Genomic DNA, 13,299 nt, shown 5'->3' with positions numbered 1-13,299 from the left:
AAAAAAAAATATATATAAAAAAAAAAAAAAATAAAACAGATCCATTTAACATTAAGAATCATATCTCATGAAATGTCATCAAATAGTACAATAATAATAATCGTCGTCATCGTGCACATTACAGTAGATTAATTGTAATATTATTTCACTTCTCGTTATATTATTCTCAACTCATTTTTCTTTGCAGTCCATGAATAATATAATAATAGATGATATATTCGCAATACAGCTATAGAATATGCGCTAAAATAAACGTCAATAATTTTCTGTATAATTCATTTTGTGTGAAGCATGATGATTACAAATACAACTGAGAACGTTGTAACAAGCCCCTGCACCTTATTAACAATTAAGGGGGAATTCGACCCTTCTGTCGAGCTGCAGGCACCAGATTGAATGTTCATTGGTATTTAAAACGATATATAACCAATCCAAATGACACTTGTTTATAATATAATGTTCTTGTATAGATTTTTTTTCATTTTCAACAAAAGTTTAAGCATTATACAATGATTAGTCCACATGTTACAGTTTTATTTTATTTTTATTTTTTTTTTCTCTTCTATACCGCATTTTCTTTCTTTCCCTTTCCCCTCTCCCTCTTCTCATTCTTCCTGTCTTCTGTCCTGTTTCATGATTTGTACGTTTCAAAAACACCTTTCGACGAATAGCACGCAACACCACACTATATGCTTTACAATCGTTAGAGTTTAATGAAATATTCTTCGAAATAGTGTATCCTTCTCCTTTCCCCTCTCTTCTTTTCTCATTTCTTCATAAATTGCGGTTATATATTATTTTACGATGATGCCGACACGATGCTAATGTTATCTGATTATCGGATTAATCATTTCAACGAAAGAACAACGCGGCCAAGGTCAACAACGAATGTTCAATTCACAGGAAATCAGAAGAAGCTCATCGTGGATCCAGGAAAGCAAAGATAAGTGGTAGTAGGACGTGATTATTAGTCGTAGCGTGCTTCCTTTACATCGATTACTCTCGTCAACGTCATTACGTTTCTGCAATATCAGGCGCTACTGGCGCGAACCTCCTCTACCACCACGAGCACCGCGTTCCTGAAAAAAAAATTAATTAAATTAATTTAAAAAATTCTATTAAATAATTGCGAGCGAGCGATAACTTCGTTTGGAGATAATTCAATATTTACCTTGCGCTGATGCAGATGAGGCTGATGACCGTGCTGATGATGATCTCTGGACATATCTGAAGCATGTCCTCTGTTTCTGTGATTGGAGGAAGAATGGTGATGCGGTATGGGATTCGGAGCCTTACGCTGATCCTCTTCAGCTTGCCGGCGCTCGTAATGCCCGAAATCGTCGAAGATGCTCGTTGAGTGACGATAGGTATGCAGAATACGCAGTACGGTGACACCTTTCGCATGCGGGACCTCTTGTGCGTCTCGCGAGTTGGTCACCGGCTTGTTTTCATTGTTCTCGAGCTTAATGTGTCGTAGCTGCACATTAGGAACATCCTTCACGTATATCCAACGGACGCGAAACTGGCCCTTCCATTTGTCCTGGGACCAGACACTACTGTTGCACTGATAATCAACAGGGGATACCATTTGCGCCATGCCGCAAAAATGACCGGATCCGTTTACGGAGAAGAATAGGTAAAGCGGCGCACCGTCACGACTCGCTTCTCGGTAAGCCTGATCCAGCCGTTTATTACCGTGCTCCGTGCTGCACCAAATTTCATATTTGATGGACCGATGAATATCATCCTCCGAATAAGACTTGATCACAAAAAACCTCGCGCCAGGTGCAGTTTGATCAAACTCAACTGGATTATAATCATTCTTCACTTTTAGTTCATCGAGAACCGGATGCGATGGATTGCTCTGGGCGAGTTGCTGCTGCTGCTGCTGCTGCTGGAGCTGCTGTACTTGATGCTGCTGTTGATGGTGCTGCTGGTGCGTCTGCTGATGTTGAGACTGCGGTGGCATATGAATTTGCGTTTGCGCCTGCGACTGCGGAATCGGTGGCGTCGCCGTCGCCACTACAGACGGCTGTCTATTCCAGCACGGTTGCGGGGGTTGTTGCGGTCGTTGCTGCCTCTGAACTGGCGGTGGCGGTGGTGGAATCGGCGGCTGTACCTGCGGTGGAGGAGGCGCCGTAGGCGGCGGCGGTGCGGAAGACTTACCTTCGCCCCATGTACCAATGTCCATATTGTGCTTGCCCGGCACGATAGGCGGTGGTGGCATTCCCGCTTTCTTCTTCATTCCTTGGGAGGACGAAAGCGGTGGTACCGGCTTCGCCGGTTGGCTCGCTACGCTCGCCCACGTAATCTTTCTCGGTTCCTTCGGCTCCGGCTTGATCTGCTGTGCCGTAGCCTGCTGGGGATGCTGATCTTGCCGCGGCAGCTCACCGCCACCGGTGCCGCCGATCGACAGATTCTGCACGCGCTGCTCGATGGTCTTGTTGATATCACCACCGCCGCTCGCCGCCGGACTAACGTAGCTTTCATTGCCGCGCGGTTGATAGTAGTCCTCGTACTTGGTCCTCCTTGGTGTGCCCCATGTATTAAAGTCACCATTGCCATGGAAGTAGTTAAACGGTGGCTGGCCAAACGCACTGAAGCCACCACCCGCCGCTGACGCCGAGAACATGCCATCCATGCCATACGCATCGTGGCTTATTTGACCACCGTAACCGGACAGGAAGGCGACTGGATCGGTGCCGTTCGACCATGTGCCGTCGCCAGCTCCAAAAGTCTGATAGGGAAACGAGGTGCCGGCGTAATATCCACTGTACGGATCGCCGGTGCCGATCGGATAACTCGAATGATGCTGAGCATTGTTGCCACCCCGCCATGAATCGAAACCGGTGTCCTCGCCAGCGGCATGTTCTGTTTGCTGTTGCTGCTGGTGTTCCTTAGGACCATTGCTCACTGTCCGAAACAGAACTGTGTTAATTCAATGTTAAAAATAATATTTCGGGATTAGGCACACGATTAAGCAGCAGCCAAGATATTGTTTGTCCCTCACAAAGATTATCAATATTAAAATATTCTTGATATCTCTCAAATTAAATATAAACTTACATTGTAAAACGACGTAACGTGATTCAGTTTTTTTTATTACTGCATCCGATCATTCGTTAAATGAAAAATAAGTATCTACTTCTAACTAGACAGTTACAGTCGTTTGTACAAAATTAAAAACTAAATCTGAACAATCAATATCCTTTTCGTATTCTACATAGATTCGAATCATTTATACAGCGAATTTTTTTATTTTGGAGAACATTTTACCGGCTTCAATTTTTTTACTACTGAGGCAACAAGGCCTTTACTTCTATTTCATTGTTCAAAATGTATACAAGACTTTCTCTACATCAAACCTTTCTCTGATCCGAACGATCAACACAGTATTATCTTCCAATAAAAATTTCATTCTTCGCTGCTCTCATTCAACGTGCGCTTCTTCTACAAAGGACGCCGACTAACAGCAAGGGGAGTAGGTTGTCATCGCAAGTCGCTGGCAGAGTACTCACCTTGGTTGCCGGTTTGTCCTTTCATCCGCTGCATGCCGTTGCATGAAAAAACATACAAATTTTAGAGAAGTGCCGGCCCTCGATAGTAGGTGACTGTAGTAAGAGGAAGGCACGGAAAAAAAAAATTTGGGGGAGGAGGGCAAGTGAGGGGGGAAGGAAAAGGGGATGAAGTGGTGAATGTGTCAGTCGTCTACCGCGGGTGGCGACGACGGCAACGGTAACGGCGTGACGCGGCACGGCGCGACGCGGCGCGTGGTGCGTCAACACAACACACTGACCTGGTTTGAGACAGCGCCTGCCAATCCGCTTGACATAACCTGCGACTCGCGCGGCTGCCTCGCGTGTCGTCGTCGTCGTCGTCGGCGGCGGGCGTCGAACGACGGCGGCGGCGGCGGCGGCGACCGAATCGGAGGGGGACGAGCTAGGTCGTTAGGATAAAGTAGGCGGTCGAGTCAAGGGTGCACCGGCTGGGATTGCGGGCGCGATTGCATCCGGCGAACGTCTCGCTCTTTCTCTCTCTCGTACGCTGGCTCGTTTCCCCGCGGCTGATTTCCCGGCCACTACGCGCACTCGGGACCGTCACGGCGTCCGCTCTCCACCGCGATTCCCGCTGTTCCTCGGCGCGCGCGCGCGTTCGCCCGACGTGGCCGTGGCCGTCGAGGCGGCGAAGCGAGCGTGAACAGGACCGGGCCTGGACCGCGCGCCAAATGTCCCCCGGCCCGTTCGGAAGTCGCGCCGACGGTGTATCCGCTACCTGCGTGTTCCACTTACGGCACGTCAAGCCACCGCGTACAACCGTAGTCACCGAACGGATCCCTCGGCTTCGAGCAACAACTACGTGACGTGCACTGACCTCCCGTCTCCCGTCCCGTGTTCGCTCGCAGGGATGCCAACTTGCATACTCCGACAAAATGGCTCTAGGCCCGGCATTTTTGACCGACGACGACCGACGAATCTGTCCTTGTTGCTTTAATTATCTCCTTTGCTTTCTCTACATTTTTTTTAAAGGATTGGATACATGCTTGTTACATTTTAAACGCAAAAATTATGTTTTTTTTTATAGTAACAGTAACATGAAATAAAAATCTTCTTCAGATACATATTTCTTTTTCCTTTTAAGACGACGTCGCATGTTATTTCTCTCTCCTACTTCTTACAATTAGTATTAATAATTACAGGAAAACTTGTACATACAGGCAATGCGTTTTAATTAATAATCCTATTTAGATTTATAAAAAATAAAATAAATTAATAAACTACATTTTGTACTAGATGACAAAAAAATAATGATTTTACAAAATATGTTGATACATATTTTATTGTTATTTTAAAAGCAATTATTTATAGTGCATATAATAATTTAACTACAAAAGATACAATTTATCGTAAAGATTTTGTTAATGTATGACTATAAGTACAGACTTTTCCTAATAATATAATTTATACATCGTAACATTATAAAATTTAATAATTTTAACTTTATTGTATCATTTGTCACAATTAATATGTGTTAGGATTATAATTCTAACTGCTATGGCCACAGAGATTAAACTATTTAGGAATAAGTCGAATACTAATCGAATATAGCGACAAATACCATTTCCGTGATGTCGCGCAACAAAAAAAATCTAAAATTGATATAAGAAAAAAAAAAAAAAAAAAAAAAAATTGAAATACTTTACGAGTTTAATATATGCGACTATCATTTGGTATATACTCATGATATGAAAGTTAATCCACTTTATTAATTCTCTGAATGCTGTATATACATTAACAATAACACACACACATATATATATTTTTTTGTCAAAGCTAGTAGAGTATGTTCATATCTTTTAAAATAAAGAGAGATTTTTCTTTAAGATAAGTGCTCGTTATACTTGTAATTTCTTTTGAGTTGTACGATGTAGAAATACTCGCGATTAAGTGTGCTGCATTATTATTTATAGCCAATATGATGTACAATATAATGATAAAGTCTTTGGTTATACTTTCATGCAGTAAAAATGATTCGAGATGCTGGGTTTTTTTTTTGTTCCAAAGAAATTAACACGTCCGGTATTTCGCACCTCTAATTAGTTCGCATTAATTTCTGGTTACCCAGGAAAAGGCTTTTAAAAATAAATACGCTATGGTAGCAATATACAGAATCTTATCTCTCTGATGGCGATGTCGCATATCTGATTCGAGCGCCATTACTCTACGATTTAATTTACCTACTTGGCGACGTAAGTGTTGAATTTCCTCACTGGGTTGTAGAGAGACGTCGAGAGCGTTAAAAGGTGTTTGTTCTCTATATAAAAAATACGATACATAAAGAATAAAATATTTTGCAAAATTCTATTTTTATAATGCGACGATATCCGTACCTGACATGTCTTGTTATCTGTGTTTCTGCGTTATACGTTTTCGGTACTACGTCCATTGGTTTTACGACTTCGTTGGAATGCACGAGAGGATCGTCTTCATCCGCTGCCGGAAAGTAATGATTATCGAGAGTCAAGATTCTCGGAGGTGTCTGTTGACAAAAAAAAGAACAAATATTTAATAACTAATTATCAACTTATTAATTTTATTAACGCATTACCTGTACTCTGACTATAGCAGGCTGGGTGCGCATTACAGCATTTTCTAGTACAATTTCCGGCGGTGGTGCCTTGGTACCAACATGTTGCTCTTGTCCTATAAATGAATATATTATATACAAATAAAAAACTGTAATAAAATATCTTTTTGCTGACTGTGAAGTATTATTAATTTATTTAAAATAATATATCTTACCAACAACAAGAATCCTGTCTGGTACTTGCATTTCTAATTTTTGCATGTCAGGTTCCATTTGATTCCATGTAGCTCTATTTATAATAGTAATTTCTTCATCTGGATAATCTCCATTTACGCGAATGCTTTTAGGAACCTGCATGCGTGTGTTAAGATCTGTAGAAAAGTTTGGGTCATAAAAGATGTCTGTTTCTCCATTAAAATGTGTTGGGCTGTGAGTCTTTGACATTATATCTGAAACTATAATTTTATTATGTTAGCAGTTGCAGTATAAAAATTAGGTGTAACATTAAAAAAAGCATTGTGCTATTTTGATACTTAGGTATATTAAAACATCTGTGTCACAAAAAAATAACATATAAAAGGGATGTTTTTCAAACACAATAGTTAACAATTTAACACAACGTATAAGTGATGAACTGTAACAGATAATAACAATGCAAGAAAGTTAATGATTCTTCCTGACATTTTGACACAGTGAACTTCACTCCAATTTACGAAAGGGCAGTGCTTTTTTTCAAATAGATTAAGGTGCAACAAAGCAAAATTTTTCATTGTTAACACATCTCACAGACATAATCGATGCGATATCCGGAATCAGTATTTTACGTAGTCCTTTTCTTTCCGTTTTTTAATCACTCACTCATTCGTAGCAAACGTTATATATGTGGTTAGGAGTCACTACAAAGGCTCGAGTTGCTCCGAAATCATCTGACATTGTATAGTCATCCACAAAGCGATCATATGGAGGTATAAATTATTAGCGATACCGACAAGCGTCGTTTATACGAGTATTCCACTGTGAAAAAGAAAATATTTACCCTCTCGCACTCTGTGGTTCGTTAGTCATAAAAACTTCGTCCTTTGCACCTTTGCCGATGTTCGTTACGAATGGTTACGAATTTGACGGAGTACTTGAAATTCGAGCATAGAGCACGACGTAGAGCGGTGCACTCTCCTGTTGGCAATTGTACCGCCATATAAAATTGAAAATCAGCGCCAAAATCAAGTATTATTTTAATTTCAACATTAATTTTCGTAATAATTTGTTTGTGTCATATTCAGATAAATAATTAAGAATATATTTACTGAAAGAAATATATATTAAAAAAAGAGAAGTAATAAATGTGTTTGCAATACGTTTATTACGATGTCCAAATGGCAATTAGAGAAGTCAATTAAATTAAATTATTTTTCTCAACTTCTTATTCTTGTTCCACATATAATTCTAATACTGATCTGTAACTTATTTTTTTTTCAAAATCTTATTAATGCATTAAACAAAATACTATCCCTCGTAATCATTATATCAATAATTGTTACGTTAGTACAAAATTATAAATAATTTTAATCATTACATTTAAACAAAAAAGTTACTCCAAAATCCTAAATGCAATAGTACAACAGTGTTTCATAGACTCTTTTGACGAATATGCAGCCTCACTTTTGTATTCAAAAATCTTTTTACACAATTCAAAACTACAGCTCCAGAACAAATATATTAATAATAACGATATGACAAAAATATAAATTTTCTTTTTAATATTCCACCATTGATTTTTTTTGGTATTTTTCTTCCATGATATTTTTTTCTTCTGCAAACTGTAAGTAGTGTTGTGAATGTGCAGGTGCTATAAAATAAATGTATTATAGTATCATCTGTTTCATAGAGAAACTAGAAACGATTTTAATTTACTACTCATATTAAACATAATATACATCCAGATAACATTTTGCAATAAAATTTAATTTTATTTCAAAGAATTAATTTCTGTACCTGAAAAAGTTGCCGGTTGCATTGCAGACCCAAACGTTTTATATATGAGTCTATAGGCTTCCTAGGTTTTGGTTCATACGGATTATTATAAATTCTATACCTGAAACTAATAATATTTATTATTATGCATTTAAGTTTATAGTTTGCAATTGTTATGCAGTGCAGCATGAATGTAATATGCAGATATGATATACACAACAGATATGGAAGGGATACCATTTGCACGAGATTAGTCTACATGACGCAAGGATTAAAATTCTCGAAGAATTTTCTTCACACTCTGTACATAGTCCAGCAAGGATGGGAGGTCTGGTAACGAAGCAATAATACCTCCGAGAAAGTTCCACGTTCTCCATCATGCGAGACAGTATTTATTTGCTCTCTTAGCTCCCTCTTTCTCTCCGTTTCTTTTTTACTCAGATCAATGTATTCTCGTTTCTGAGAGCAGATATCGCGAGTGTTTTTTTAAATTATACGACGTAGCAGCGTAATGAACGACGCTGATGTGAAGCTGTGAACTGAGAATAGACTTGGATTCGCGGTTACCGAAACAAAGATTTACGTGAATTAATGCGAGCTCGGGCGTCGTTGCGAGGGTTGTAACAATAGTGGTATATTATCACAACACTCGTTCGCTTTCGAGAAACAGAACACTTGATACATTGATTATATTAACGAATCGTATTCTCTATTTCTCAGCTCAATGCTCGAAATCGAAGTTTCGTGTTACCGCCACGTGAGGTCTTCGATGTTCATTTAGAATCTGCACTTTTTACACGCTGCACGAACGGATCACGTGATATATAAAAATAAAAGAACATCGTAATTGTTCCAATCTTCAGTGTGCTGTTGGCTTTCTGTGGCTTTCATCGATTCTGGTTGGAGGTTAGACTTTCACGACCTTTGGCACTTTAGTTTTGGAAGGCATGACGGTACAATTTTCAGGTGAAAAGTATCTGAAAGATTAAGATTGATATCGATCAAAAATGTATGTATATGTATATGTACATTTATAAGCATTTGTCACTTTTATTAAACTTTAGAATATTTTGTATTTTTCTTTTTTAAATACTTACGGTGATTACTTGTAGATGAATACTTTTTAATATTTGTCTTATATAGAACGTCGAAAAAAAATTATTTTGCATGCAAAAAAATATTTTATATACATTGTAGCAACAGTAATAATATGAACTTGAAGAATAATAATGTTATATTTTTTTAGATGCATTTAAAATATATTTAATTTTGAATACAAAAGGACTTTAAGAAATATGACAAGTTATGGCACTTTCTGTGAAGAAAACAAGTCTTGAGTGATATAATATTAAATACTACAAATAGATAAAATGGAAATGTCATCCATCAATATAAGTACAATGGGATTTTGTCCGCCAAACGTAACTTTTAGCAATATCTGGATAGACCATGGCATATCCAAATGTTTTATGGACACTATATCTACTAGTATAATTTTTCTGTACTTAATTATATTTGGATCAGTACAGATTTGGATGTACCACAAGTATAGCAATGAAGTATATATATCAAGAAAAAGCAAATTATATAACTTACAAAAATTTTTGCTGTATTTGGTTCCTATTTTAAGTATAGTTAGAATAATTTGTCAAGCTACAATATTGGATGATGGAAAGATCTATGGATATATGGTGAGAATTTTGCTTGTACTGTTATTTGAAAATAAACATCAAATAAATAAATTTGTTATATTGATAATTAATAGCATAAATATTAATTTTTTTTTCAGATATTAACAACAGTATTGACAGTAATTGTTTATCCATATTCAATCTATATATTGAAACTTGAGAGACATCGCCTATTGCCAAGTGTGACACCTAGTGGTCATGGATTAGTTTTATTAGGTTTTTGGACGTTGGCGTTTGTTGCTGAAAATCTGATTTTAATTAATATTGAAAAGCTCGAATGGTGGTTTCACTTGAATTCGTAAGTTTATATTAAAAAAAATTTTTCTAATAAATTTAATTTTAAATTTAATTAATTAATTTAATTCCTGTATTACAGAGTAACAGATCAAATTGAAATGGCTTTATTCATTTTGCGATATATCTGTAGTATGTTAATTTTTGGTCTTGGTTTACGAGCTCCGGGCATTGTTCATATGACTTCCGATCGTGATATTATTGAAATTTTGAATGATATAAATAATCTTCAAACACGATATTATCGTGAGAGAGTAAGTAATACATAATTACACATTTTATATATATATATATATATATATATATATATATATATATATATATATATATAGTTTTGGTAAATATATTAATTTATATTAAAATATTTATAGATACCAGATAATGTTTCTACATGGAAAAATTTGTGGTATAAGATTAAAATTTTAGCACCATTTTTATGGCCAAAGTCAAATTTTTGGCTTCAATTGAAAGTGATGTTTTGCATTTTATTACTGTTATGTGGTCGTTTAATAAACCTTTATGTACCGATTTACAATAAAAAAATTGTGGATAGTATTACAATCGTTCCTATGGAGTTTAGGTAAGCGACTCATTACTCACAATAATTGCGTCATGTTATATTACATAATAATTGTTGCATTGTGTTGTAGGTGGGATCTAATACTAATATATGTGGCTTTCAAATTTCTGCAAGGTGGTGGTACAGGAGGTATGGGTTTGTTGAATAATTTAAGGTCCTTCCTTTGGATTCGTATTCAACAATATACTACTCGCGAAGTGGAAATAGAATTATTTAAGTGAGTTAAAAACTTAAAGCAAACATATTCCTACTTTAGTGTTTATCAAGCAAAATTAAATTAATTGTCATAATAATAAATATTTTTTTTTAAGGCATTTACATGGATTGAGTTTGCGTTGGCATCTCGGAAGGAAAACTGGGGAAGTATTGAGAGTTATGGACCGTGGCACTGATTCAATCAATAACTTACTTAATTATATTCTTTTTTCAATTTTTCCAACCATTGTTGACATTATTGTGGCCGTTTTGTTTTTTGTCAGTGCATTTAACAAATGGTTCGGTCTCATTGTTTTCATAACTATGATTCTTTATATCGGTAAGTGTAATAATATACGTAATAATAAGATAATTACTTACAAAGCGGACGATTTTACGGGTTTCGATTTATTGAGACCCAATGAGATTATAAAAATAAGCAGATATATTGTTACTAGTAAATTTTAATATACTTATCTAATATTTGTTTTTTACTAAACGTTTAATTTAGCTGCTACAATTATGGTTACGGAATGGCGTACAAAATTTCAAAGGTATATGAATTTAGCTGATAATAAGCAGAAAGCACGAAGTGTTGACAGTTTATTGAACTTCGAAACAGTGAAATATTTCAATAACGAATCTTACGAAGTATCAATGTATAAATTAGCGATTTTTGATTTTCAAAATCAAGAATGGAAGGCAATGATAACCCTGAATATCTTGAACACTTTGCAAAATATAATTGTCTGTGGTGGTTTATTATCTGGATCGTTACTGTGCTTACATATGGTAAGTGCATGCATCAAAGTCATAATATAATCATCTCAAACATAATTTTTACTTGTGGGTATGAAAAATTTACAATAATTAATTTATATTAATTTATTTGTAGATTGTTTCCCATGAAGGTTTAACGATTGGTGATTATGTATTGTTCGCCAGTTACATAACACAACTTTACGTGCCATTAAATTGGTTTGGTACATATTACAGGTAATATGTTAAAAAAAAAATTTTTATGTATGAATTTACTAAAAATTAGCTCAGTCAAAAATAATTATTTCTGATTAATTTAGTTTATTGATTGACCACGTTTTACTTAAAACGTTACGGTAAATTTATTAATTTTCTTTTAGATAATATAGTTTGTTTTTTGTTCAAAGGGCCATTCAAAAGAATTTTGTCGACATGGAAAACATGTTCGATCTATTTAGAGAGGAGCAAGAGGTAATTGATGCACCGGGTGCCGAGATACTGGACGTTGAATATGGACAAGTGGAATTTTCTAATGTGTCATTTGGTTATACTCATGAAAAACTTGTGTTAAAAAATATCAGCTTTGTTGCGCCTCCGGGAAAAACGATAGCAATAGTTGGTCCATCCGGTGCCGGAAAAAGTACCATAATGCGATTACTATTTCGATTTTATGACGTGGAGCAGGGTGAAATTTTAATTGACGGACGGAATGTGAAAACCGTCACACAGGAATCTCTCAGAAATAATATAGGTAATTTTGCATTGGATACTTTTGATCGCTGTTAAGCTGAACTTGCTTTAATGAGATATTTATCGAGATAATTTCACGTTTTTGCAGGCATTGTACCTCAAGATACGGTTTTATTTAACAACACTATACGATATAATATTCATTATGGTAACCTTTTTGCATCGGAAGCGGATTTAATTGCTGCTGCAAAATATGCAGATATTCACGAGAGAATTCTCACATTTCCAAATGAATACGAAACAGAGGTTTGTCAAATTTTTGATTTGATTTTTATAGAAACGCGCATGTTTATTTAATTGCTTAAATAACTGTTTAAATTCCTTGTATTTTTTAGGTTGGCGAAAGAGGACTTAAACTAAGTGGTGGTGAAAAGCAACGCGTCGCAATTGCACGCACGATATTAAAAGACCCGAAAATAGTACTACTTGATGAAGCTACGAGTGCTTTGGATACGCATACGGAGCGTAACATACAAGCAGCATTAAATAGAGTATGTGCTGGACGAACGACTATTATTATAGCACATAGATTATCCACAATAATTCATGCCGATGAAATTCTTGTCTTAAATGAGGGTGAGATTATTGAGAGAGGAAAACATGAGGAATTAATTTCACTCGATACTGTTTATCGTTCGATGTGGCAGTCGCAGCTAGAAAATAATCTTGAAAATAAGAATGAAACAAGTTCGACGCATGAAAATAATGTCCTAATTAATAAAAAAAATGAATAATAGAATTGTGTATATATATATGTATATATTATTCGCTATTTTTTTCAATGCATTATTAGCGTGCATAATAACGTGTAAATTAATCAGCGAGAGAGTCGCGTTGTCTCGCGACAAGAGGAAAGACATAATAAATTTCATATCCTATAAGCGTGCACTTTTGATTTACCGTAATTAAGCTGCAAATATAATAAAATCCTTGGGATTTTTACAGTCGAAAAGATAGACTTTGACACACGGGGCA

The 13,299-nt window shown here is 36.3% G+C and overlaps 3 protein-coding genes across 8 annotated transcripts; 1 reads left to right on the top strand and 2 right to left on the bottom strand.

Moving 5' to 3' along the window:
- Positions 1-40: 40 nt before the first annotated feature.
- Positions 41-4,393, bottom strand: Ythdf (YTH domain-containing family protein). Its single transcript, XM_070670616.1, has 4 exons — positions 3,797-4,393; positions 3,519-3,546; positions 1,172-2,913; positions 41-1,079 (listed from the first exon to the last, which is right to left on the bottom strand). Exons 1-4 carry the CDS (start codon positions 3,830-3,832, stop codon positions 1,038-1,040), a joined length of 1,848 nt encoding a protein of 615 aa, XP_070526717.1. The 5' UTR covers positions 3,833-4,393; the 3' UTR covers positions 41-1,037.
- Positions 4,394-4,818: 425 nt separating this feature from the next.
- On the bottom strand, positions 4,819-7,270 carry Tango11 (transport and golgi organization 11). 6 transcript variants are annotated; one of them, XM_070670635.1, is made up of 6 exons: positions 7,121-7,270; positions 6,875-7,010; positions 6,300-6,539; positions 6,106-6,200; positions 5,888-6,036; positions 4,819-5,811 (listed from the first exon to the last, which is right to left on the bottom strand). In XM_070670635.1, exons 3-6 carry the CDS (start codon positions 6,526-6,528, stop codon positions 5,604-5,606), a joined length of 681 nt encoding a protein of 226 aa, XP_070526736.1. In that variant the 5' UTR covers positions 6,529-6,539; positions 6,875-7,010; positions 7,121-7,270; the 3' UTR covers positions 4,819-5,603. The 6 variants fall into 6 exon arrangements, with proteins under 6 accessions (XP_070526736.1, XP_070526730.1, XP_070526732.1 ...); XM_070670629.1 differs by having other exon boundaries at positions 6,943-7,010; XM_070670631.1 differs by having other exon boundaries at positions 6,871-7,010; positions 7,121-7,267.
- Positions 7,271-8,823: 1,553 nt separating this feature from the next.
- Hmt-1 (ABC transporter ATP-binding protein/permease Hmt-1) lies at positions 8,824-13,205 on the top strand. The gene is made up of 12 exons (XM_070670609.1): positions 8,824-9,064; positions 9,302-9,746; positions 9,845-10,044; positions 10,123-10,294; positions 10,412-10,620; positions 10,691-10,837; positions 10,932-11,155; positions 11,327-11,607; positions 11,711-11,811; positions 11,982-12,325; positions 12,413-12,570; positions 12,660-13,205. Exons 2-12 carry the CDS (start codon positions 9,426-9,428, stop codon positions 13,056-13,058), a joined length of 2,556 nt encoding a protein of 851 aa, XP_070526710.1. The 5' UTR covers positions 8,824-9,064; positions 9,302-9,425; the 3' UTR covers positions 13,059-13,205.
- Positions 13,206-13,299: the final 94 nt, after the last annotated feature.

Source organism: Cardiocondyla obscurior, linkage group LG21 (genome assembly GCF_019399895.1).
Source record: "Cardiocondyla obscurior isolate alpha-2009 linkage group LG21, Cobs3.1, whole genome shotgun sequence".
NCBI lineage: Eukaryota > Metazoa > Arthropoda > Insecta > Hymenoptera > Formicidae > Cardiocondyla > Cardiocondyla obscurior.
Note: the sequence above shows the minus strand (reverse complement) of the source record. Positions and strands in the feature narration are given on the sequence as shown.